Genomic DNA, 27,029 nt, shown 5'->3' on the forward strand with positions numbered 1-27,029 from the left:
AATTTATATAATTTATAAAATGATTTGCCCCACTAGTCCCTACCTGACACTATAGTTATTATATTAGTGACTTTATTTCTTATGCTACACTTGACATCTCCTTGACTATTTTGTAACTACCAATTTGTACTTTTTAATCCCTTCACCTTTTCACCTACTCCCCCAATCCCCCTCAGGTGACCATCATTTTTTTCTATGAGTCTATTTCTGTTTTGTTTGTCGTTTATTTTGTTCTTTAGATTCCGCATGTGTGGATTTCTGCATCTTTACACAAGGAGTAGTGTTTTTTTTTCCTAAGTCATTGACTTTACACACAGTAATAAGTGAAAAGTGGCATCAATAAAAAAGTAATTTAATATTTTTAGAGTGTTTGGGTAGCATCTTTAGAGGTTTGATTTTTGTTTTTATTGAGAATGAATTTAAAATACATATATTTTAACATGGAAGATATAATTCTACTCAATAAATATACCTATGTTCCTTATTAGGAACAATTAAAGGGGCAAGAAAAGGAAGGAGAAAACCAGGAAGAAGAAGAAGGGAGGTAGACAAAGGGCAAAATTATTAGTAGGTGCTCAACGTTTGTTGAACTAAAATCTTTCATTTGCATGTTTTTCACTTTATTAAATAGCTGTGAGCCCTAGGAGGTTAATAGGAGAACTGGAATTTGAACCCGGTTTTCTGATTCTGTCAAGTGCATTTTCCTCTGCAAAGAACTGAAAGAAAGATGAGGAAAGGCATAGAAAAAGCACATGCAGTAAGATGATACAGAAACAAGATCTTCAGTGGGTTATATCTCCCTCTTGTGGCCTCTTTAATTATTGCCGTTAATGACAGGTATGTTGTAATTTCAAAGCTGGAAACTTGAATGGAAATTTTATTCTTGGACTTGTGTTCCTAGCCATTCTAGTTTTGGATAGTTCCTTAAAACATAAAGCGAAGGATTCTGGCTATATTTCTATTTTTTAGTAGTGAATTGTCATATGTACTTGAGATAGTAAAGTAATACTGTTAATAAAATTCTGTATCAGTTGATATTGATACCTTAGCACCAGCTCTTAAAATAAGTCATGTAAATTAGCTTGCTATGCCTACTATTCATCCTAGTATGTTAAAGAAAATAGTTTTATTATACATAAGTCTCCTAGTTGACGTCCCAACAAGTTTAACTTTTCATGTGGATTTTTTTCAGGGACATCCTTAGGCTTGTCAGTACAACAAGTTTATAAAAACAATTACTGTTCAGTGTGCATATTTATCCACGAATGCATGGTACTTCAGTAAGTCTTCCAGGCCATTCCTTGCCGTCAGAAAAATAAATAGCCTTGCCACTAAAAAGAAACAAAATTCCCAGGGCTTGAGATACTGCTATTTCTGTCATTAGTTTCATTTCAAAAGTCTTCTCATTTGAAAACAAAGGCAGAAAAAGTATCTATTCACATGCCTACCCTAGGACAGACATGAGGAAGTTGGTGTGTAAAGCTTGAGGTGGCTCTGATGTCACTCAGACTTGTACCAGTGCAGCTATGATAAGTAATTTGGTTTCATATTATTTTTTTCCTAGGAGATTAATGAGACCAGAAGGAAGCACGAAACTCGCTTGGTAGAGGTGGATTCTGGGCGTCAGATCGAGTACGAGTACAAGCTGGCTCAGGCCCTTCATGAGATGAGAGAGCAACATGATGCCCAAGTCAAGCTGTACAAGGAGGAGTTGGAACAGACTTACCATGCCAAAGTGAGCAGCCTCTTCTGAGGACTGGTTTAAACTCTTAGCCATTATTTCACAGTCATCCTGAGGAACATGAGCTGATGTTTGCGTTGTTCTAGTTTTGTTAAATGAATTCTCCTAGTCTCCATGAAAATAGAAAATTGAGTTTTTAAAAAGCAGATGTCTATAAAGTAAATGTTACTGGAAACTATTCAAAGAAAGTAGGGTTATTCTAATTTTATCTGAGCTAAGGGTTTATCTTTGTACCATTGATCATTCATGTCATATAATAGTAGTTAAGCCCAAACCATGTGAAAATGCTTTTCTACTACTAATAAATACTAATCATGCTGTCCTGCACATCCATTTAATAGTTAATTTTCTGGACTGCATTTAATTTTCACTTGTCATTCTTGTACATAGGTTGTCACCACCACACTTGGGGCTTTTTTGAACAAAGGCCAAGTGAAAGGCTCTGATATTTCTTCCTCTGCCACAGTTATTCATTTAAAGAATATTATGGAAACTTCCCACTTGTATAAGCAGACCATGCAAAAAACTGTAAAATCACTGAGTACAGGCTTTCTTAGTAAATGATTTTACCCCAGTGTGTTAAATGTTACATGATTTGATTAAAAAGAATTATTGGTGGAGGGCTTAGAAACTTAGAGCCATAGAGCTGTTGAAAAATATTTTCATTGCAAGGCCTCAAACTGTTCGTGTTGCTTTTATTTAACCCATTTCATAGTAATTGGCTGGAGAAAGGGAAAGATCTTTTAAACTCTACATTCAATTGTCTGACATTTGTTCAGTGCTAGGCATTGTGCTAGGCCTTGAGGGAGCTAAAGTAAGGATTGGTGAGTCACATAGACAGTGGCCTCAAAGGGAGAGACAACATACAGAAAAATGTGCCCGAGACACACGCAGAACTGACTGTTATTGGCTTTCGGGGGAACCAGGGTATCATTTCTACCTGAGGAGCTGTTTTTTGCTTCTGAAAGGAAGTGTTTCCATTTGTTTTGCAATGATCTATAGATAGTACTTTCTGCTTGTTGCTTTATATTCTATATGAGATTTGGTGGGTTAGGGACATGTGATGTTTGTTTTCTTGCAAACATCACTGCCGTTAAGTTGTTAACTGCCGACTCTCCTTATTAGCAGTATTATCTGAGACATTAGAGATATAATGGTTGAAATATTAAAGTAGTAAACTTTGGGTAAAGACTTAGGTATATTAGCATTGTTATAGCTCATACATTGAAGGACTACGTTAATTCATCCTACGTCAGCCTGCTTCATGATGCTTTTCCTGTTTCATCAGCCAGTTACCAGCAGAACTTAGGTTTGAAATGAAATACCTTCAGATGAATTTGCTTCCTTCTTTGTTTGTTCTAATTCACTAGATAAGACTGACTATGGTTTGCTCCTTCTTTTAGCTCGAGAATGCTCGGCTGTCATCAGAGATGAATACTTCTACTGTCAACAGTGCCAGGGAAGAACTGATGGAAAGTCGTATGAGAATTGAGAGTCTTTCATCTCAGCTTTCTAATCTACAGAAGGAGGTAAGTATCTTCTCCTAAGAAGAATCGAAGTTCAACTTGAAAGCCACTTCCACCACAGTAGTCTACCTGCTTTGCTCTTCCCAATGCCACTTTTCAAATATGGCAGTGTTTTTCTGCACTGTGGTTTCACAGTGCTCCTCAGACTTTTTTCATTTTGCATTGTATAAACGTCTTCCAAGCAGGAGACTATGATCCCTAAATGAATAGATTATCCAGAGCTAAGGGAATTGCACTTGAGGAAGCAACCTGCTGGTTTATCTCCTGGCCTGACCCCGGACCCAGGTTTTCTGGCTCATCCAGCAGCCTCATTTCCACACAGAGCTCTTCCCAACATACTCCCTTTCATCATCTCATTTGGAAACCACAATGAAGAAAACATGCAAAAATTCTTTGTGAGTGGTAAATGATTTATGTTTCTAGATAAATTCAGTACATGAACTACTTAATAATTAGTATCTTAGGAAGTAGTATTAATTTGTGTATTAGTTAAGAATTTAGTGCCTCGTTCATTCATTGGTACACCAAAGTGATAAATGACATTGCTGGTTGTGTTAACTAGGTGCCTATCTGTACATAATGGTGCATTCAACATGCGGCTTAAGCAGGTGTACACACTGTTTGAAATCTGTTTCAATCTAAGAGTGCTGTCGTGGATGCAAAATACATATACCACCATATAGATATTCATAATGTTTCACTAACCTACTCTGTTCACCTTAATTACTTGCAAAGTAATTTCATTCAGCTTCTGTTTTCCTTAAGGGAAGAAATTTTATTATTTAAAATTTTCCCCTTAAGAATAAACTTTATTTTTTTTTTGGGTAAGCTTTTCTTTTTCTTTTATTTTTAGTAAAATATTTTTCTGATTATGAAACTGAAGACATTGCAGAAATTTAGAAAACAAAGAAGACAATGAGTTACATAAAATAGGGTAATGAAAAAATTAAAGTTGAAGCTTTTACATTGCCTATCAGTTGCATTTCATTGCTTACAACATAAATTTAAAAATTATTTAGCCCTATTTTGTCCTGATAGTGGTATTTTGAAGTTTCTCTGTAACACTGAAGCCGGAACGGTCTTTGAGCTCACCCAGTCTGACCTTAGACTTAGGTGAGTTTATTGACTCGTGAGGCTGCACACTGATGCACACCGGTAGGCGGGTTTCTCTCCTAGTTTCCAGTTTTCACTTTACACCTCACTCTCCTTAAAGATTTTCTTGTAGGAATTTAACAGATAATCTCCCCCACCCCCCATCCCGCCATTATAGCTTCTTAACAGCCACTGTTCTAAAAATAGGCATTCTGTTCTTACTCTGAAGTGACATTTACTACTTTTCTCCATTTAATAAATTATATTTTAGTTATCTGCTTTCCTTCAATTTTACATTTCCCTACCTTTTTATTTAAAATTTTTAATTTGGCTGCTGCTTAATCCTGATGATGCTAGGTACAGATGTTTTACAGATGGGATGGAGACTTGTCTGTGGTTAGTAGTAGCAGGCCGTGAGACTTGTAGCTACGTGTTCTGACTTAGGTTCAGGGCTGTTTCACTGTGTGCAAGTTCATCGCTATCCTTGCAAGTTTTTTTTGTTGTTGTTAACTTCAGTTTAGTAGACTTTAAACAATGTTAGACAGGACCTGGGGGTTTCCAGGAGCTAACTCCTTAGGAAATAGGAGAGAAGCATCTCCTTCAACTGGAATAGTTTTAAATTTCTCTGTCTTACGTGGGGCTGGGAGGGCAGAAAAGTGGGCTCCTTTGCTGAATTTATTGCTGGTATCAGATTTTATGATAAATAATATATCTTGAGGAAATCTATTAGTTGATAAATTTTAGCCTTAGATTATTTAAAAAAAGAAGTAAGCCATCTGTCTCAATATTCTCCTATTGTATATCTTAACAGCATTTGTTGTTGAGTCATAGCAATTTCATCATGTTGCCTCTTAGGCCATAGAATTTCCTTTTGGTTATATGACTCATGTTAATGAAGTACTTCTTAAATTTTACTTAAAATTGATATAGCCGATGTTAGAAAAATTATTTAATGATACTGTAGCATTTAGAATTCGGAATTTCACATATCACTAACAGTATTTATCATTTCTATCTAGAATTTTTACTTTGTCCAAATTAATTGGTTGCTCAGAGTCTGTTTGGCTTGTGGGAGTCTTCAGAGGCACTTAGAAAGCACCTCTAATTTTTTGTTTTCCTAACACCCAGCCTCTGGAAACGTCTGTTGTACCTAGAACATAATAAACTAGTACAATAAACTGTTACATACTATAAAATTAAATAACCAAGACCATTAGGAGTCGTTCATAACATTTCAGAGTTAGAGGTAGGATCTTACAGATAATCTAGTCGGACATCTTTGTTTTCCAAATGTGGATAGTAGTTTAGTGAGTGCCAGGAGTCTCATATGTAGTTAATGGCAGAACTGGGAAGAAGAATCTAGGTCTGTCTCTCATGTTGCATTCTGGTTTTTTTTTATTACATAACAGATGTAGTACAGCTATTTAAAATACGATTTAAATATTTCTATTTAAATACAAAATGATTCACAGTAACCTTAAAATTTTTTTATACCTACATTTTAATTTTTCCTTCTTAAAGAAATCTGGCATCAAAGACAGACAAATAGGCACACTTTGGGGTTTCCAAATCTAGGCTCAGAGTTCTCTTTTATTCTTGGATAGTTTATGTTTCTCATCAGCTTTCCTTTAGATTCGTCCTTGCTGTCCATTCTGTCTACCTCCCACAAGGGAAATAAACCGAAGAGATTGATTGAAGAGGAGACATTTAAACATATATTTTTTCTTTTGGAGGAAAAAAAATATAAAGCCCAAGAAGAACAAAGAATTTCTCAGTTTATAGCATGTTTTTTTGCAGATGCAGTTAAATGCAAGTTCTTTCAGGCAGGGATTGGCTTTAGTATCACTCTTGAGATGAATGCCTGCTTCTGATATGGAATGTCAGATGCTACTCTGAACTATAATAATTGATTGATTGGTTATTTTGTCAACGACTTTTTTATTTTGGCATAATTCTAGATTTATAGGAAAGTTGGATAGTACATAGAGTTCCCCTATCTTTCTCGCCCAGGTGTCCTCCATTTTTAGTATCTTATGTTATCATGGTACGTTTGTCAAAACTAAAAAGTTGACATCGGTGCATTACTATTAACTAGACTCTAGACTATTTGCATTTCACCACATTTCTTGTTACTGTCATTTTTCTGTTTCAGGGTACCACATATCTCCCTAGTCCCTGGTCTGTGACAGTTTGTCAGACTTTCCTTGTTTTTTATGACCTTAACAGTTTTGAGGAGGACTGGCCAGGTACCTAGTAGACTGTCCCCTAGTCTGGGTTCATCTGGTGCTTTTCTCATGGGTTATCTGTTTTAAGTGCCCTTCTTGACACATACCAGGGATTATATAACATCTGTGTTACATTATTTGTGATGTTAACCTTCATCATCGGTTAGGGTAGTGTTCGCCAAGTTTTTCCACTGTTCAGATTACTATTTGTCCTTTTCCATACTCTGTTCTTGAGAAGCAAGTCACTAAGTCCGGTCTGCTATTAGGGCAAAGGACAAGAATTCAACTTCACATCCTGAAGGGAGAGCATCTACATTTATTAAGTGGATTTCTTATGTAAAAGTTTTTTCTTCTCCTATTTATTTGTAAATTTATTCATTTATTTGTTTATTTCAGTCTGGACTCATGGATATTTATTTTCTACTTTGGGTTATAATCCAATGCTACATTATTTTATTGGCTCAGATTGTTCTCACTTTGGCCATTAGGAGTTTGGTCAGATTGGCTACTGTGTCCCCCTGTATTGGGATACATCTTTACTTTCTGATACTCTAAGATGCTCCAGGCTTATCTTATATTTTTCCTGCTCCAGCCCTAGAATAAACCATTTCTCCAAGGAGCCCTGGTTCCTTTTACTGGAGAAAGGTATATAGAAATTGAGATCTGGGCTTTCAGTGTGATCACTGGTACTAGGGTGTCATTGCTTCTAGGCCCTCTTCCAGGCAGAGCTAGGTGATACAAGGATGTATGCTAACCCATGTTTGTACACATACCTGTTTACTTATATTTACATTAAACTAAATACCAGTTTGTGCTGATGTTTCGGACTCTAACCCCATACTACAGGGTTCATTTTAGGCTTCCTTTCTCGCTTATCTGTAACTTTTCTCTCTGCGAGTAAGAAACCTGGTTTCTACCATCCTGTTTACTGATTAAAACAGTTTCAAAGTTTTTAACCCAACCCTTGTGAGAAATAAATTTATTACTTAGGTGTAGTGTTTCTGCACAATGTAAAGCTCCTTTTTGTCTCTAGCCTTCCAGACTTAATTTTTGCACAGTAGGGTACCCTTTCTCCCCTGCTCTGATCCTAAGCTATCCATCAGTCTTTTTGAGTTGATTACCTTTGTCATTTTCGGAGGCAACTGAGATGAATTCTGTCTTGGAGAAACGCAGAATAATTACCTAATGAGTCACAGGTTTCTAAGATGAACCTTCTGGTATAGGATGTGTGATTTCTCACTTTTTAAATATTAAATATATAATTTTTATATTTATAACAATATTTATAGACCACACCATATTGTATAGTCTTCGTGTGCTAATTGAGCATGGAGAGAGCACAGCAGTCCTAAAGGGATAACCATAATCCCTTTTTTTCAGTTCTGAATAGTTTTCAGCAATTCTCCAAAACATACCTACATTTTTTTTTCTTTTGTCAGTGAGTTTCTTCTGTCAGTGAGTTTCCCATCTTTTTAGTTCTTTACTTTTGTTAATTTGTATTTCTGAGCTAAAAGGCTTGTAGGGGAACCAGACTTTTATTAAAACCACAGTTCCAAAATGTTTTATATTGGCCAAATGCAGAAAAATTATACGTACATTTATGACACTTACGTTTGATGAATACATCTTTTTTTTTTAGTCTTTATAAGCCAAAGCTTTCCTGTAGGCTGTATTTTATATTGGAGGAATTTTAGTATTTAATTTATTAAAATCAAAATCTCTTGAATTCTAATGTTAGCCATTCCTTAGTTCTATTTCCTTTCCAGTCCAGGAAATGGTTTGTGGTTTAAAATAGCTGCCTTGTGCGAATATGGAAATGTTCCTAGAAAGTAAGATATGTTCCCTTGAATCTGAAGTCTAGAGCATGTTTGGAGAGGATTCAAGAGTTGGAGGACTTGCTTGCTAAAGAAAGAGACAACTCTCGGCGCATGCTGTCTGACAAAGAGAGAGAGATGGCAGAAATAAGGGATCAGATGCAGCAACAGCTGAACGATTATGAACAACTTCTTGATGTAAAGTTAGCCCTGGACATGGAAATCAGTGCTTATAGGAAACTATTAGAAGGTGAAGAAGAGAGGTAAGTAACAGCTATCACCTACTTTTAGTCTACTTTTTGCCCCTGCCCTTTTTATTTAAAGAAAAGTATATAGGATTGTGTTTTATTTTAAAACAATTAAGGCAACTTTAAATAATTTCTGTCATTTCTTTTAAAACCTAGGTGTAGAGGTAGGTAGTAATAGATCATATTTCTACCTCAGCAACAAAAATTGTTGCTCAAGCAATCTTTTTATTACTCCTCCTACTACTATCGTTATTATTATAAATTATTATAAATGCTGGACTGCATCAGGATGGATTCTTTCATTTGAGATTTTGAATGTTTTGATAATTTAATGTGTTGTAAAATATTGGATTTGCCGAAAGACTTCATACTTATTTTTCAAATCTGGTTAGTTGTATAAATCCTTTTCACCCTTTTTCTCAGAAAAAGTTCCAAAGGAACGTACACTGTGTTTATAATTTTGTAAAAAAGAAAATGTATGAAAAGATTAAGATAAATATACTAAATATAACAGTGGTCATGGTAGGGTGATAGTAGATGGGTTGGTTTCCTCCCCTGTTTTGCAAACCTTCTGCATTATGGTTTTATTCTATTCCTAGGAAAAACATTCAAATTATTTTTAAAAAGAAAATTGAAGGGTGGTATCCTAGTTATCTTAGTTAAGGTGTGTATCAGCTTTGTCTAACATCATCAGTAATGTTTTGCTTTAGAAATGCACGTACAGGATAGCAATACCCATTTTTTTAAGGGAGGAAGGGCATATGTTTCATAAACGGAATATTTTATTTTTCCCATGTAGATTGAAGCTTTCTCCAAGCCCTTCTTCCCGTGTGACAGTATCACGAGCATCCTCAAGTCGCAGCGTGCGTACAACTAGAGGAAAACGGAAGAGAGTCGATGTGGAAGAATCAGAGGCGAGCAGTAGTGTTAGCATCTCTCATTCCGCCTCAGCCACTGGGAATGTCTGCATTGAAGAGATAGATGTTGATGGGAAATTTATCCGCTTGAAGAACACTTCTGAACAGGTGAAAAACAGACTCATTTCTTTTTCCAGCAAGGCTTTGTGGACTGGTGTAAATCTTGCCATGTAATAACTCCTTAGCCTGTATTTGGATTTTGTAGTCTTCATGAAATAAGAGTTTCCCTCCTTCTCTTTACGCAAATTCATGAAGAAAGTATAAATTAAAATAGGAGGGGGAAGAGAAGTTGGTGTTCTTAGTGGTTTAAAGATTATTTTTGTTAGCCCGTCTTTACAGAGCTAGGCCTTTTTCCTCACGCCTGGTCATTTTGTCACAGTGGCCTTCCTAAGGATGAATTGTTACTCCCTGCCCTAGCCAGATTTGTGAAAAAGTTGAAGTTTGAGTATAAATGGTGGATATTCTTTCATAGCAGTTAATTTCATGAAAAGAATATGAACCAGACTCAGATATATGCAGGGAGTGTTTTCTCTCTACATGAATGAAGAAATGAATGTTAATGATTTAATTTATATCAAGAATAGTATGAAGCCGTGTCTTGAAACTATTTAAGAGTAAACATAAAATATAGGGAATTCTGAAGTTTTGAGCTGGGGCTTTCTAGAGCTTGGTAGTGAAGGTCCTCCCTGACCTAGGCATCACGGAGTTAGGGGCTGTGAAGGGGTGTGAGCCAATGTAGAGGGAGGCAGGTCTGGGGGTGTAGTGGGGATGCAATGAGATGGATGTTACTTCCGGAAAAGTATGTTCAGGATTTGTCAAACGTTGTCTGTGGAAATCACTCTGTTTCTCACCGGAACTATTAAAAAATTATCTTGGATGTGGATGAAGAAATAATTTGATGGGCAAAGGAACCCTAGCAGTTCTGATACTCAAGAGAGTAGGTTCTAAGCCTTCTTTGTCATGACTTTAAATGTTGAAGAACAGAGTAGTGTACTGCTTCATTGTTATAGTTTGGTGGTTTTTCGAAAGGTGTGGCAGCCCTGTTTGGAGCTATTCTGAGGCTGGCTGTCAGCCTGGTTTATTCTTGTCTTTGAGTTGGAGATGAATATAAATTAGTGTAGCTAATTTCTTCAATATCCTGTACCTTTCCCAGGTGTCAGACAGGCCTGCGCGGCTTGGTGCCTAGAGTTGTTAGCTAGCACTTGGGATTGGCTCATTGTGTCATTGACTCTTTTTGAGCCCCTTATGCTTTAAGGTAAGAGTTAAATGGGCAGAAGTGGTACAGATGCAGAGTAAAAGGGATACAATTTTCTTCCTTCTGTTCTAAGCTTCTGTGCCTGTATTTTAAAAGCTTAAAGTAATAAGTATTAGATGTTTATATGACAGCTAGATTGTGTTGTAAATTTAAGACTCGCCTGATTCAGCCATGAACATGACCATTTAATTTGGTTCACATCCCTTTTCTTCTAGTTTTGTCCCTTTAAAATTAAGTACCTTAATAATTCAAATTGCAGCATTGTCAAAGTTACTGTTTTGCAGAATGACAAAGCCATGTTGTTTTTTTATAATAGGAAAATATGAATCATAGGAAGATGGCCATAAAGCTAGTTTAACTGCCTGTATTGATAGGTTAATTTATTTGATTATTCCATAACTTCTGTATGTTCAAAGTGACCTTCTTTTATTTTGTTCTGTCAATAGGATCAGCCAATGGGAGGCTGGGAAATGATCAGAAAAATTGGAGACACATCAGTCACTTACAAATATACCTCAAGATATGTACTGAAGGCAGGCCAGACTGTTACAGTAAGTGAATTTAGTTATCATTTAACTTCATTGTCTCAACTAACAGTTAAAGTAATTCGAGAAAATTTTTGACTTAAAGAGAAGCATTTTAGAAATGACCTTTAAAACATCTTTGACATTACTAGGGAATCACATGTGCTATTAAAGATTTTAAAAGTTTTATCTTATTGAGAGTGGTAATTGTATTAAAAGTGAAAAAATTGACCTATGAATTCTTTTTATTTTGTATACTCTGGTAGATATAAAACAGCTGTCTCTTGACTGACAATTGTAGCCCAGTGTTAATTCGGGAGATACCGCTTGACACAAAGAACAGTTTGGGAGACAGTCTGTTAATGCTGGAGTATGCCTTAAAGCCATAGTCTTCAGGCTTAGATGAGCATCAGAATCATCTGGGCAGTGTTTTGCTGTCCAGCCCCCACCTCACCCTTAGTTACCATCTCTGGTGTTGGCATAGGGACCTTCGTTTTCAACAAAATTCATTAGGTGCTAGGCACTGTTCTAAAGAGTCGCTTCTTTAAACATAATATTTTAGCAAGAATAATGTGATTTTTACATAGTATCTAAGGGTCTAGATTTACAGAGGTGGGCAGTGTGCCATTGGAATCTATTCTGAGTTCCAAATGATTCTCTGTTGCTATGTTCTGAAATACGGAGTCTTCAGTAGTTACTAAATATCATTTGCTCAGTTTTTGGAGAAGTATGCTTTGTTGAGCAAACACAAGGTTCCTCTTAGTAAGTAGATTTAGCAAACAATAAAATATGTTTTGATATAAATTTTAAAGAAGTCACTGTTTTCAGTCTTAAAGAATATAGAGATGACTCTTATCGATTCCTTTTATTAGACACGTTTTAATTTTGACTGGTACAACCCTCAATATTTAAGAGCAAAGGCTCAACAGGTTAGAACTTCTCTTTAAAAAAGTATATTTATAAAGCTTGATGCCACATTGTGAGGATATCAGATGCTAATTTTACAATAATAGGTAAAAATGGGAACAAATAGACTGACTTCATTATCCTTAGTAATTTTTCCTTAGTAATTAGTATAGTGAGAGCAAATTGCTCAGTCTTATTATGTGTCTTACAGAAGCTGCATAATGTAGTGCAAAGTGTCTGACATTTCAATTCTGAAGACTCAGATTTGAGTGTACTCTCTACTCTCTAAAGTAATGTGAAACCATTATGCCAATCATTTGTTTTCCACTGGATAGAGTTCCTCGGGGTCTAAATAGATATATATTCTATAGGTCTAGCGGAGAACTCAGTTATATAAAATAATGTAATGCATTTTTTTCCTTTGATAACCAGCATTAAATTTGATAAAAAGCTCTTTGGAGCATGGCAGTGATAAGTAATTGTTCTGTAAAATTGTACAAGGCAGTAGCAAAGATGACTTTAAAACTTTAGAACGGAAATAAGAGAACTACATATGTAATTTTAAAAAGTAAAGATGTGAAATTATCTTTGGTACTACATTTTATTTACCCCACTATATCTAAAATATTATCATTTCAACATGTGATCAATATAAAAAAATTATGTCAGATATTTTATCTTCTTTTTTTTTGAACTGAGTCTTTAAACTTCGATATCCTTACAGCACATCTCAAATTGGACTAGCCACATTTCAAGTGCTCACAAGCCACATATGGCTACCATATTGAAGAACACAGCTCTAGGACATATTATTTTGGGGTTAAATTACTTAGTGAGATGACTGACATTTTACGATTATTATTAACGCTAAACCAAATACATGATTCCATATGGACTAGTGAAAAGTATTGCTTGAAATTAGGAAAATACTTACATTTCATATAATCTGGAAGTCTGCCCAGATCCAGTTCCTTCTTTCAGTTTTGTCCCAGTAAATGCTTGATACCCCTTTCTTTCCATTTATCATGCTGGTGGGAGATCTGGAAGCTTCAAGTGACCGTCTAAGGAGGAAGGGCTCTCTCCCAGTCAGTTAAGTCATAGATACTTCTTTCTTAAAACTTTACTGCCTCTACCATCTCCAGTCTTCCTTTTGCCATCATAAAGCCCTTTATACTGTAAAACAATTTATGGGGTAAAACACTTTTCATATGATCTTTTAGAAAGATCAGGGCCGGTAGTAGTGTCCCTATAGATGAGGACATTGAGTGTAGTGATTTGTCCAGGATTCAAACCTATGTTTTCTGACTCTAAAGTTTTTTTCGCTTTACCCATACTCTTCTGCCAATAAATACATTAAAAATATGGCAGAATTTCCATGCCGATGAGATGGGAAACATAATTATTTTCTTTGTCTTGCCTGTTTCAGCAGCAGTCATATTATTCATTGAACAGTGGGTGGTTTGTCCATTTCCTGTATTCTTTTTGGAGTTTAATCTCAGATACTCCATGGTATTGTGATACACCATTCCTGGTTGGAGACATACCAGTTTCTGTAAGAATATTCTAGATAGGCTGTCTGCTGTGATAGATTTGAGAGAAGTTAGTCATCTCCACATTCTTGCTATAGGTAGCTGGAGGATACTGTTGGAGGGTGTAAGAATGTGCCCTTAGTGTAGGATGGTCCATAAAACCCATAGAAAAATAGAACACTAACAATGAGAGCTAATATTCTCTGAGTGAGCTAGCCACTCTGTGTGGGTAATCACTTGTTCTTCACAACATCTCACATGTTATAGGTACCATTTCTGTCCTATTTTATGGATGACAGAAGTAAGATAATTTTCTCAAGTCAGTTGCCATGTAGAGGAGCTAGGATGTGAATGTAGGCAACTTCACTTCAGAGCCCTGTGTGTCATCATTTTCATTTATCAGATAGAGAAGCTGAGGCGTAGATAAGCTCTGTGGGTTCTTCTTGACACGGCTAGTTAATATAGCAAGTCTGAGGGTAGGACACAGTTCTGAGACTTTAGAATCAGTCCTACAGGTGTTCAGATCTCATCATAATGTTGTTGTCACTGGCACACAGGATCGCTAGCCTCTGAGTAGACTGACGTTTTTTTTTTTTCCAGATCTGGGCTGCAAATGCTGGTGTCACAGCCAGTCCTCCTACAGACCTCATCTGGAAGAACCAGAACTCCTGGGGCACTGGTGAAGATGTGAAGGTTATATTGAAAAATTCTCAGGGAGAGGTATGACCATTTTATTAGTATCACTACAGTGGGTGGCAGTTTCACTCTAAAGTTCATCTGGCGGATGTGGTTCCATAGTGTAGTGGTTAGCACATCTGCTTTACACGCAGAAGGTCCTGCGTTTGCGCCCCAGTGGACCCATGTTCCATGGTCTATGGCCATGCCACCCTGAACAAGCCCGATGTTTGATCTCGGAAGATAAGCAGGGTTGAGCCTGGTTAGTACTTGGATGGGAAACCACCTAGGAAGACCAGGTGCTGTAGGCATAAATAATAAGAAAATAAATAAATAAAGTTCATCTGGCAAGTGTGACTTCTTTGCAAAACTCAGACTGAAATATGAAGTAACTGGTTAAATCAGACCAAGGCTGCTGAGTAATTCAAAGCTGACTTCAGATTTTAGGAATGAATATGAGTGTATCGTAGAGTACTGCTTGCTAGTTCAGCACCTGTCTCCACTTACACACTGGCTTTGTGACTTTGGGCTAGTTCCTTCACCTCTTTTCTTACTTTAAAATAGAGATAATAAGACAATATAAATGAGATAATATAATGAGAATAATATAAATGAAACAATTTTTGGAAGATGCTCGGAACAGTATCTGGACTCTATTAAGTGCTTATGTTGTTAACCTTGTGACTAGCTCTCAGAGTGTTTGCGAAACTCTGAGTTTGAAGATTGTGGAGTTTGAAGATCTGCTTGATGTGTATGTTTTCAACATGTCAATCCTAGAATTCTTGTCAAAGAACCTTACCTCCTCCACTGTCACGTAAAGGTACCGTGGTGCCCCCACCACCCGCACACCCACCAAGAGATAAAAGTTTCTGTAAAGAAAGGAGTGGTTGCGGGTCTAATCGCTGTTCCCATACGGATTCCTCCCCGCTCCCACAGTGCCAGGTGCACGGCCCTGGCCAGGCTGTCCTCTCTCACCAGAGCAGTATGTACATTGAGGGCATGGACCGATTCTGGTTTTTTCTTGGCAGTGCGCCTGACACATAATAGGTATCCACTTAGAATTTACTGGAAAAATTTTTTAAAAAATCAAACATGGACTTTCACTTAAAGTTCAGAGAAATCAAGTAATTAACAGCATTCATTACAGGGGTCTGAGATATTTGCATAAGAAGTCCAGTCCCTGGCCAACTTCTCGTCTTTCCTCACTGTAAACATCTGCTGATACTTAGGAATTCATTGTCTACTGAATGAAGAGTGTCCCTAATCTCAGACTGAGACTGAAAATGAAATGGCATCTGACTTTTTCTCTAGACCTCGGTATAGTAGTGCAAGGTTTTGGGGTGCACCTGGGGAATTCGCCTCCAAATACTCGCTGGGTTCTCAGGGTCGGGAAGTGTTCACAAATGCCTTCAATAAGTCAGAAACTTCAGGGTGTTGGGTCTTCCTCTAGTTCTCTGTGCAGAAACCCTGACTTGCTTCTTGCCTGTGGCACTTTGGAATCCTTCCCACCTGTCACCCAAGTGCAGGCATTAGCTCCGAGGCTGGTAGTGCCCCTGACATCTGAAGTTGGCAGAGCACATGTCTCTGTCAGAACATTGTTGTGAGTGGTAAATCGCTCAGATCATAAAACAGATGAAATAGGCGTTTGTGAGCCACGGAATCTAGTTGCCATAGCATTTTTTTTCTGAGTGAAAATGTGTTCCAAGTTAGAACTAATAGGAGGATATTTGGAATGCAGCAGGGTTAAAAGCACACACAGTAGATACAGTGACAGTGGGAACAAAGTAGATACCACGACATGGGACATATCTTGTTGTTTTACCTGTGACGTCCCATAAAGCTAACTGAAGCTCAGATTTCCCTTCATAATTCAGACCACTCACTGTCAGATTAGTTGGTTGGTTTGTCTGTTCTTTTAACAAACTTCGACTTCCTCTTTGCTAGGTCCTATTAAGTAAGTGACTTTTAGGAATGAGGAAAGTATTAAGAATATAGTCTTTATTTATTTCTGTGATTGTCAGATGACTGCTTTTGGCATTTATTTATTTAATTATGTAAGACCATATTTATTAGTAGGTCCCAGACCATATTTGCAAAAATCTATAATTACCACCAAAAAGACCACTTTTCTGTAAGATTGAAAGTAATTGGCTTAAATCGGCTTAGTTTTTTATGTATATTTTCTTTTTGCTGAGTTGTTGAAAATGACAAAAAACCTAATTAAATTGGGTTTAAAATAATTGGAATATCTGGTTTCACAAAACCAGAAATCTAAAGATAGTAGTAGTGATCCATTGGCTTACCCAGTATCCTCAAGGATCTCTGCCGCGTCCTCTTTCTACCCTACTGCGTGACAAGGTCCGGAGATGGGGACAGAGGCTTCAAGGAATGCATCGTCAAGAACGAGGACGTGGCATGTGTTTAGGGATAATTGGTTTCTTAGAAATGATCCTATTAAGAGGGGGAATTTGGGTAGCACAAATTTTAGTAAGTGTAAACGCTATACAAATGGATTTCCTCAAAATTGGCTCTGAGGAAAATATAGTAAATTCCCCGCGTATGGAATCAGCTCTAGTCACCCTGACGTGTCCAGAATGCGTAAACCCTTTATTTGAACAATTATTAAGGGAAATTCCTTTTGACGCGCCTCTTAAAGATATTATGAATAAATTATAACAAGCTGAATTACTAGAACCAGTTTATACTCCTGTGCCCATGCAGTTAGTAGAAAAATTAGTAAAGGATAAGAAATTTACTCATAAGCCTGTGCCTACTATAGAAGGGCCTCCTTTTGTGGCCTAGTGGATAAATAGAAAACTCTGGTATCCACCTAGGGGGGCTAATAGTATGAAAAGATTACCTGATCTTCCTTTGCCTTATTCAGAAGCTTATAATAAAGATAGTATACATGTAGTGAATAAAGATAGAATTCATGTGCCTTATAGTAGTTTAAGTTTCATAGAAAGGCTGGCTAGGTCGGGATCTCCTTGGTGTTTAAAAACAAAGGAACAAAAACTTAGCTTATGAAAGCAGCTTTGTAAAACTGATTTTTATAAATATTTTCCTCATTACTGCACCAAGGAAACTTTTGAACAGCTATGAGAAAGGTTCAGCTTGAACTTTAGATATAGCATAAATCAAATAGCATTTAAAAGATTTCTTCAGGCAGAAAGAAGAACAATGTCTGCCCACAAGCCAATACTTGCTGTTATGAATACATCTATCTATCACCTTTACTTAAATCAAACTGTATCTTACGTAATAGATATAATAATTAAAAGTTTAGATTGTTCCATCAGGTAGTTCTGTTCTAATGATTGAGAGAAAAATGTACTAGTTAATCATGAACATTAATAATAATATACTCTATAAGATTTTCTGCCCCGCCTAACCACAAAAATTTAACTCCCTGCTACCTTAACAACAAAGTATAATCAAGTGCCAAATAAAAAGTATAAAAGTTGTACTCAAATCACAATAAAACGGAACAGTGTCACACCGCCTCTGAGCTGTGTAGTCGACTGTCTCCCGCGCCGACGCCTTGCCCACCTTCGGGGCCCCCTGGATCCTGTCGTGGCTGGACTGCGGCAGATCTCTCTGCTCTCTCTGCTGTCTCTGCTTCCTGTGTTGTCTCCCTGGTGGATTTGGGAGGGTGGCCGGCGGCTCCTGGAGGTGCATAGCTCCCGGCTAGCTTCTTGTGGGAAAGAGCATCTTCCCCCATGAGGTCCCCATCCTTACTGTACCAGCTTGGGTCACATGCCCACCTCTAAACCAATTCCTGGAGCCAGGAGGACAGAGCTAGAGCTTGAGCCTTCTTTCTCCCTCCACAGCTGGGTCACACTTGGCTCCTTGTGACACACCTATCACATCTCCATGGGGAGAGATAGGTACCCACGTGAAACTGGGGGCTCTTCCTGGGAGATGAGGGAGGGGGTACTAAATGATTAAAAACAGCAAATGTCACCATGGTAAATAAAACAGTTTTGTATGAGTAAAATAAAAAATAAAAGCGTCTCTGTATCTTCTAGAATATAGGAATAACTGAAACTTTTGTATATGGAAATGATTAGTTAAGTATACAGAGATATTGTAGTTTAACAATCGGCTCCTCCATTCCTAAAAACCACTCTGATTTGTAGCATGTAGTACTGATTTCTGTGGTGTAACTACTCCTACCATGGTGATTTAAGGCCACCAGTGCGCCATTACTGAGCCCAGAGTGGTAAAGAGATGAGCTCATTAGCTGGTCCCAGAGTAGATTTAGATGCGTGTGCCTTCCTGTGCCCAAGGCCTTATCAGGGCAGACTGATAATGTATTTTATATAGAGTCCATTTATGTGGGCCTTTCAGGGTACTTGGTAGGGTTGGGTATCTTGCTGAGAGGAATTTTTTTAGTAAAGACACCTATTGTACTTTGACTAATAACAGTTTCCTGGGCTTAGCTTCCTAACAACTTTTTGGTTCTAAGTTTGTTTTCTTATTTTCTTTCTAAAGTTTTAGACATTATTTAGCTCACTCATTTTCCATATAAGCTTTCTGCATTAGAGTAATTGGTTTTTAAATGTTCTTAAATGAAAAGTGCTTAACCACAGGCTTACATTAAAAGTAGTTATGTTGAAGCGATTAATAATTAATGAAGTTGGGCAAGTTGCTGCTTTCTAAGCTTCTCATTTGAGGCTAATAGTCTTAAGTTGCATCACGAGCTAGCTTTCTTTAAGAGCCCGTTATAAGGTGAGAATTCTGTAACAGATTTTCTTTGACTTCCTCCCCACACCCCGCCCTGCTTTATTTTAAGATGAGTTGAGGAAAGCTGGATGGGTACCTTGAGAATCTTTTCTGTTTTGTATGCCACCATCCCCGCAAATCGATATCTGAGTTCAAAGAATTGTAATTGATCCAAGGGTTACATGCTTTTTTTTAGGGCTAATTTGGCTAAGGCAGGCTGGTTGATATTTGTGAAATGGCTGTTTGTGTGTGTTAACAAAGACCGAGCTCACAGAACTGAAGTTTCCAGCTAAATGAGTAACTCAAAATGGTCCATCTTGGCCCTACAACAATTACCAAATTCCTCACAGAATACTACTGCACTGCCTTACTTCATGCGCAGAGTGTATCCACATGGACATTTTAAAAATTGAAGTCTCATTTCTATGACACTTTTGGTTTTCTTCCTCTGCCCTTTTAAAGTAGCTGGTCTGTTCAATTTCAGATAAACTTTTGCTGACATTATTTTAGTGTCTTCCTCTTCCTCTAAAGAAAGGAGTTATTTTTCTTGAGAGACCTTAGGACATTGGTACAGAGTAAAATTAGCTGCTCAGTAGCACTGTCTAGGACACTTGTGTACTTGATGCCAGATCATCAGGTTAGCCTTGTGCTTACACAAAAACACTGCTGCATTGTGCAAGTCAGCATTCTCTACAGGAAAGTCATCTGTATTTGAGCCTTTAAGTAGAAAATGGAAATGATTACTTTGTGTCCCGCCAGTGAATGACAGGAGATGTAGCTTATGTACAAGAGTAGCACCCGTGTGTAAGTAGGGCTTATGTGTCTTGGTTAAGAGGAGCCAGTTGCTGAGGGAATGAAAGGAGCTTGTCCTTTTCATCTCACTCATCAGGTGGTCCTGTTGTCACCGTGGTCCCTAAAGATCACAGCAGTTGGCCTCCAACTTCATTCAGCTTTTATTTAGCACCTTGTCTTTGCCAGGAACCTGATAGCTTTCCTCTGAATTTATGTTCAATGTTATAAGAATTTAGTGTGCCAAATCATTTACAGAATTCTTAAGTAACAAAATGGAATAAAAAGCAGTAGAAACTTCTCAGCAGGTATTTCAAATTGGATACCAATAGCTCCCCTGCAGGGAATATTGAAGATCTAATTAATGCACAAATTCCTGCTCAGTAGTTAAAGCTACTGATTAACCACTTAAAAAAAAAAAAAAATCTCTGATGTAGGAATGCTATTTCTTAAACTTAAGCAAAGGAATGGTTTCCTTCCCCCTAACCTTTGTGATTTTAAATGTGGCTTTAACTTAAAATCAAACAACTCTTGTTTTAGGAGGTTGCTCAAAGAAGTACAGTCTTTAAAACAACCATACCTGAAGAGGAGGAGGAGGAGGAAGCAGCAGCTGAAGTGGTTGTGGAGGAAGAAATTTTCCACCAGCAGGTATTACTTTAATGTTTGTTTTAAATTTTACTAACAATTAATTGCATGAAAACCAAAACTAATTGTGGAGTTTGGTTTTCTTCCCCTATTGTTTGATGAACCAGATCCATGATCTACACGAGTTTTTGTTTTTCCTTAGATGATATTCAGGATAGGTACTGGAAGAGAATGTTAGCACTCCTTAAAAATTTTTTTTTTCTTTATATCAAATTTCAGTTTTGCCTTTTGTTTTATAATGTACATAATGTGTTCTCGTGGGACATGTATGTCGCTTATAAATAAGTATATACAGATTGGTATGCATGCTCAAAATTATTTACTCTTAAGGGTTCCGTGAGTTTAGATCACTAAATTAGAGCAAGCATCTGCATGTAAACTTAAAAACTTAAAAAAAACAAAGCAATATTTAACTTCTGCACGAAACAAAATTACTGCTGTATTAAGTTGCTAATCATCTAATTGCAAGATAGATTTTAGCTGATGCGTGGGCTTTTGAGAACCCTTGAAATAAAGAAGCTCCACATTTAATTTTAATTAATTAAGTTGGAATTATTAATAACTAATGAGCCTTCAGTTTATATTCTCAAGCTGTTTGATTCTCATCATTAATCAAAATTCCTATCCTTGTCCTTAAAAGACTTTGTCTCTAGATTTAGAAATCTGTTTATTTTGTTTCATTAGCCCCAGTCCTACTCCAAATAAACATTATGTTCACGTTTAGCTCCCATGGTTGAGAACCATGGTTGAGGTGGGTTATATGAGGTAGAATGAATTTTTGGCTTGGGTACTTCCTCATATATTTTGGAGGAATATTTAAGAACAGATACTTTAGACTTGGCTTTAATAAGAAACCAGCATAGGATCCATTTCCTGCCCTTATTAGAAGCACTATTAATGACTAGAAGTAAAATAACCATGTAAGATGTCTCGAGGTGCCAGACAGGTGGCTCAGATCATGAGTTCTAGTAGGTCAGATGCTGGAGAAGTCACCAGAACAGTAGAGAAGATATGTGGGAAATGTGCTGTCCAGTATTTTGAAGGATGGGCATTTATTTGGTTATGAGAAGGCAGATGATGGTGTTCTGAGGGTGATTGAATTATCTGTTGTTACATTAACAGACCACCCTAAAACAATAATTTCTTGCTTCCCATGATTCTGTGGTTTGACTGTGCTAACCTGGGCAAAATTTTTGCTCCACAAATGGAGACTGAAGTCAGTCGTGCAGGTGCATTCAGCAGAGAGCTTGGCTGGGGCTAGAATGTTCTCTGCATCTCTCTCCATGTGGCTTCCCATCATTCAGTAGTTTAGCTCAAGCTTCACAACATGGCAGCTGGCTTCCAAGAAAGTGAAAACAAAGAGCGCTAGATCTCTCAAAGGCTGGGCCCAGAAATGGCAATGTCCCTTCCCATATTCCCTTGGTCCAAGTAAGTTACAAGGCAGCTCCAGTTCCAGGGGAGGGTAAACAGTCTCCACTCTTCACTTATGGGAGGAGTGGTAACGAATTTGTGAAGCTCTTTAATTCATCATAGGGGATATGTCAAGACTTGAGCACCAAGTTAGTCCATTGTAGGGCGCGTGTGAGAGATAAACGAAGTTGGAAGGTTGGTGTTAGGTTGACACAGTCTGGAATGCCTAGGCAAGTGGTGCTGCACACTTGGGTGCAGAGGAGAAATTGAGACACTCTGGAATGGAGATTGCAGACCCTGAGGGATTACATGAATGGAGATTCATTAAGGCATTAGTGGCTGAACCTGAGGGTGAGAGAAGAAAAAAAGTTAAAGATCCGTGAGGTCTTTAGCTTTGGGGATCAGAGAAAATAATGACATCCAGGTTCAAAAGAGGGAAGATGGAAAGGCACATCAGCTGGCTTGCCTTCATGTTGTAGAGAATGAATCCAGTGGCCTTTCGAGTTGATGAGAAGTTTTTTTGGTGACCTTCATACTTGAGGATGAACCTCATTTTACATTCGGGATATGAGGGTTGAAGATCCAGCCAGCGGGTTCTCTGATGTGTTCGTTAGGAATGGAGTCCACTTATCTGCTCTTTCCTAAGTTACAAAAGGAGGTTCACGAACAGTGGTTTTCAACTTCAGTTGTACATTGGAATTACTTAGGGAGCTTTACAATTTTTTTTTTTTAACTCTGTCCCTAGCTCTGTCCTTAACCCTGTCTGTAACCCTCGGAAGCTTTACAATTTTATACAAATAGATACTCTTCCAGTTAAATGAGAAGTTATCATTTAATTGACCTAGGGACCTAGATTAGATTCCTCTCCCCAGCTCATCGGAACAAGTAGCTGGAGTTGAGAATTGCTGTTGTGGAATTTGTTGGAGTTTTAGGGGGAGGAAGTCCCTTAAAGATGGTTAAAAAGGATAAGTGAGAAATGATGGGGGTCCATTTGAAGATAAGTAATATGGATTTGTACTATTTGTCTTATTTTAAAATACTGTGATCCATTTTCTTAGCGCTAATTTTTCTTTCTGTCTTCCTCATCAGGGAGCCCCGAGAGCATCCAATAAAAGCTGTGCAATTATGTAAACTTCTCAAGTCAACTGTCTTCCTCAAAATAAAGAAGTATGGTAATCCTTACCTACATACAGTGCAGAGCCTTCTCAGAAGCACAGAATATTTTTATATTTCCTTTATGTGAATTTTTAAGCTGCGAATCTGATGGCCTTAATTTCTTTTTTGGCACAGTTTATTTTGAGTGTGAATTAGGCTTTTCAGATTCTATTTTCTTTTGGAAAGTGTCCTAAACTATGACATTTTTGTATTTTTTTAAGATTCTTATGAAGGAGGATCAAAAGCTCACTGATATGTCAGGCATAATTTAGGGTGCTCCTAGATTATGATATGCTCCAATCTTGGTGCTGTGAAGCATTTTCAATATCTCAGAAATTTTTACTAAAATTTTTGTAATAAACAAATAAGACTACAAAAATCTTTAATGAAAAGACACATGGGTGTATGTTCTTGCTTTCTCCTGATGAAGGATTCCACAAACTTTATTTATGGTTCTCTTAGATTCTTAATTCGTATGGGGGTGGGGATGGGGAAGGGAAGGGTTTCTCTTAAAATGCGTTAGTTGTGTTTTTTTAAGATAGTGTAACTTGCTTAAATTTCTTATGTGACATTAACAAATAAAAAGCTGTTTTAATATTAATCTGTCTTTTTAAATTTATGCTCAGTACTTGACATTTTTTAGCTTACTAACAATAGTCCTTTCAAAATGGGAACATAGGGGCAGCGGGAGAAGACTTTGAGGAATATATTCCTTTTAAAGGAAAAATGGAGATTGTATTTCTAGAACCTAGTTTTACTGTCTTAAAACAGGGAAAAGATAGTAAAAGCCATCTTTTAGAGGAGTAAGGTATAAATGACATGAAATACAGGCAGGTGTGTGCTGTGTGGGATAGCTTTGTTAGGTGTGGTGGTAATTAGGGTGTCATTTGTTATGGGCTGGGAATTTTTGTCTTGTGATTGCTTCAGCCAAGTGAGTTTGTCTTGTAGAAAGTAGAATATCTGAATCCTACCTAACAGATGATAACATTTCAGAAGCTAACCAAGAGTCAATGTATGCCTTTTTCTTAAAATATTCTTGCAGTAAGCTGTGCTAAGACTACCAGCTTTCACTTGAAAATCACTCACAAAGTCCCAGAATTTCTGTGCTCTGCAGATTTACTGTGTACTCTGGTGCCGTTACAGACAAGATAAATGCTGGGTTAGAAATTCTGTCTGGTAAAGCAGATAAAATGATAACTTCTCAACACAGATTTATCTTTAGAATGAGAATGGCAGTGCAGTATATGGCCAAACCTGATTGTGAAAAATTTTGTCACAAGATGGGATTCTAGGCATCAAAATTCACTCTATGTACTTGATTGTTAGATAAATTAAACTAGGTTATAGAAATGAACACTAATTAGTTAGGAAGTAAGAAAAATTGGCAATTGTGATACAGAAGAGTAGTATAAACTCTAGTGAAATTTAGAGTAAAAATCCAGGACTCAGTTTCGTGCCCATGAATGTGTGAGCAGTAGACTAAGTCTATTCAGACGGATAAACTTTAGACTAAATTGAGGTTTCTGAACGTGAGCTTCCTTACGGCTCTTCCTACAGAATATGAGAGAGGCAGAAGGACAGACACATGCTGCTTCTCTGTGCCTTAATGTATCCCCTTATCAATGGAGGTTAGGGATGCAGCATATAAAAATGCACTTCTGGATTTTTTAACTACTTTATGACAAGCACGAGTTTACCCCTCTCCCGTATTTTGTCCGATGATTATAGTTTCACCACTATTTGTACTCAGATTTATTTTTGTACTCTTGTTCAGCTCTGATCTCAGTTTTTACTAAGAAAATTCTGAATGTTCTTATTTTATTGAATATTATCTCATTTCCATTTGCTATCCTTCCCTTCTGGGATTTCTTTCAGACTATTCAGACTACTGAATCTGTCCTCTTTCAATATGTTTTAGATTGCTCTGTGCTGTATTCTTAGTAAGTACTTTGTATTTATCTGACTGATTCTGTTCTGAGCCCTGTGTAATCTGTCCCGTCCCGCCCATTGAGTTTCTAATTTTATTGACTATACTTTTCATTTCTGAAGCCGCCTTTGATTCTTTTCCAAACTCGTCTGTTCTGTTTTCATTATAGTTTCTATTCTATTAAAAATAACTGCAATCATTTATTTTATAGTCTAACTAGTTCTTCTTTCTTGTGCTCTTAGAGGTGCTGATTTTCTTGTTAGCTGCATCTGCTGCTAACAAGACTCCCCAGTGGTGATTTGTTTTCCTCATGGGGTTTTTTAGGATTGTAAACTCATCTTCGGCAAGGGTTGTTTATTTTGTGAGCAGTCCACGTCCCAGAGTTTTGATGGTGTTTTCCTATTCCAGCTCCCCAGTGATTGTAGTGGTTCAGACCTTTTCGTTGTTTTCTCATGTTATGGTTGTGAAAATCCACTACGACACTGCATGGGTGTTCTCTGTTTTTCACAGGTGACATCTAGGTAACCCTGAGTGTCAGCCGAAGTTCACCATTGCTCTGGGATGGCAGGCAGCATTCTGGTGATGTGAGGTGCCGGGAGAACTTTAAGGTTTTGTGCTTTGTGCAGCAGCCCCTGTTCTAGGTCCTCTTTGTGGACTCAAAACCATGTTCCTATCTCCTACTCTTAGCCCCCGAGGCTTCTATTTGACTTTGAGTGCAGTTCTTTGTTCCTTTATGGCACCTGGACATTTCTTGTTCTTTTAAGCTTGGCTCTGTATTACAGCACAAATTCAGTTATATTTTATCAGTTTTATAATGGATGGAAGGAGGGAAGGATTGTCCATGTCACTTTAGTCCGCTATCATATATAAATACATACACATATTCATTTGCATATGCGTATAAGTGAGATATGATTATCCTAAGTCATGTTTCTCAGTTTCAATCTCTTACCCACCATCCCTTTCATCGGATCTTAAATTTACCAAGAAATTTATTTGAATACTCCTCTTCCTGGCCAAAAACTCATGTTAGAAACCAAATGAGAAATTGAAAGTAGCAGCATGGATATGAATTTTGGGAGGTACCACCAGAGGAGAAGGACTCTTAGCGTTCAGACTTTTGAGTCTCTGAAGTAAGGTTCTTAAATTTCCAGGATACTGAATTGGCAAAACCCAGAACTCTGAAATTGGGACTGACTCTTCTCTCCCTGGCCAAAAAAAAAAAAAAAGAGGGGGAGGGGCACCAAAGGAGGCAGTATTCAAGATTCCGTGTTTCTGCCATTTGCCTGCTTTATTAAAGGCATGTTCAGAGCCAAATTGGTGAGAATGAGGAAAACACTTAGGCAAAATAATGTGTAAAACTCACAGAAGTCATATTTCAAATTGTTGGAGACAGAGCATCACTTAAATGTTGAATGGGAAGAAAGTAGGGAACCATCCTGGGAGTGGATGCTCCTTTGCTGTTTTGGAGGGTCAGAGTGAGGGCAGAGGAGGATGATCACAGGAGGTGGACCGCAGCCTCTTTACCCTGGAGACGTCAGACCCAGTGGGAAATCGCCTCACTTCCTGCCTCCTCCCCCTCACTTCCACAATGTGTTTTTTCTCACTCTCAGCGGCACAGTAAATCTGTCTCGTGCTGACATTTCTCCAGAGACAAAATGCACCTCTCAATTTAGGGAGACAGCTTGTTCAGTACCTTAATTACTTTATAACAATAAAGCACATATTCGCCCAGATTTGTTACGTGAGTGCTTCCTCCACCAATCTGAACTGGAACTCAGTTTAAATGCCAGCCAAGTTTGCTCTTAGAGAAATGCAGCTCTTGTTCCATGTCAGTGGTTTTTACACTCCTTTGGCTGTGTGTTACTTCAAATGGGCCCCAGTCTGTGGATCCAAATTTCTCTGTATTTTGTATGCCATTTTCTT

At 37.6% G+C, this 27,029-nt stretch overlaps 1 protein-coding gene and 1 pseudogene across 1 annotated transcript in view; both read left to right on the forward strand.

Annotated features, from left to right (window-relative positions):
• LMNB1 (lamin B1) overlaps window positions 1-23,218 on the forward strand; it is a 45,814-nt gene extending 22,596 nt beyond the window's left edge. The window contains exons 4-11 of the mRNA XM_039848591.1: window positions 1,565-1,735; window positions 3,145-3,270; window positions 8,441-8,661; window positions 9,446-9,671; window positions 11,265-11,369; window positions 14,378-14,497; window positions 20,507-20,614; window positions 23,111-23,218. Of these exons, the coding sequence (XP_039704525.1) occupies window positions 1,565-1,735; window positions 3,145-3,270; window positions 8,441-8,661; window positions 9,446-9,671; window positions 11,265-11,369; window positions 14,378-14,497; window positions 20,507-20,614; window positions 23,111-23,152 (1,119 nt within the window). The 3' untranslated portion in view covers window positions 23,153-23,218. The remainder of the gene's footprint in view (window positions 1-1,564; window positions 1,736-3,144; window positions 3,271-8,440; window positions 8,662-9,445; window positions 9,672-11,264; window positions 11,370-14,377; window positions 14,498-20,506; window positions 20,615-23,110) is intronic.
• Window positions 14,648-14,763, forward strand: LOC120590991 (uncharacterized; annotated as a pseudogene).
• Window positions 23,219-27,029: the final 3,811 nt, after the last annotated feature.

Source organism: Pteropus medius, unplaced genomic scaffold (assembly GCF_902729225.1).
Source record: "Pteropus medius unplaced genomic scaffold, Ma_sr-lr_union100, whole genome shotgun sequence".
Taxonomy (NCBI): domain Eukaryota; kingdom Metazoa; phylum Chordata; class Mammalia; order Chiroptera; family Pteropodidae; genus Pteropus; species Pteropus medius.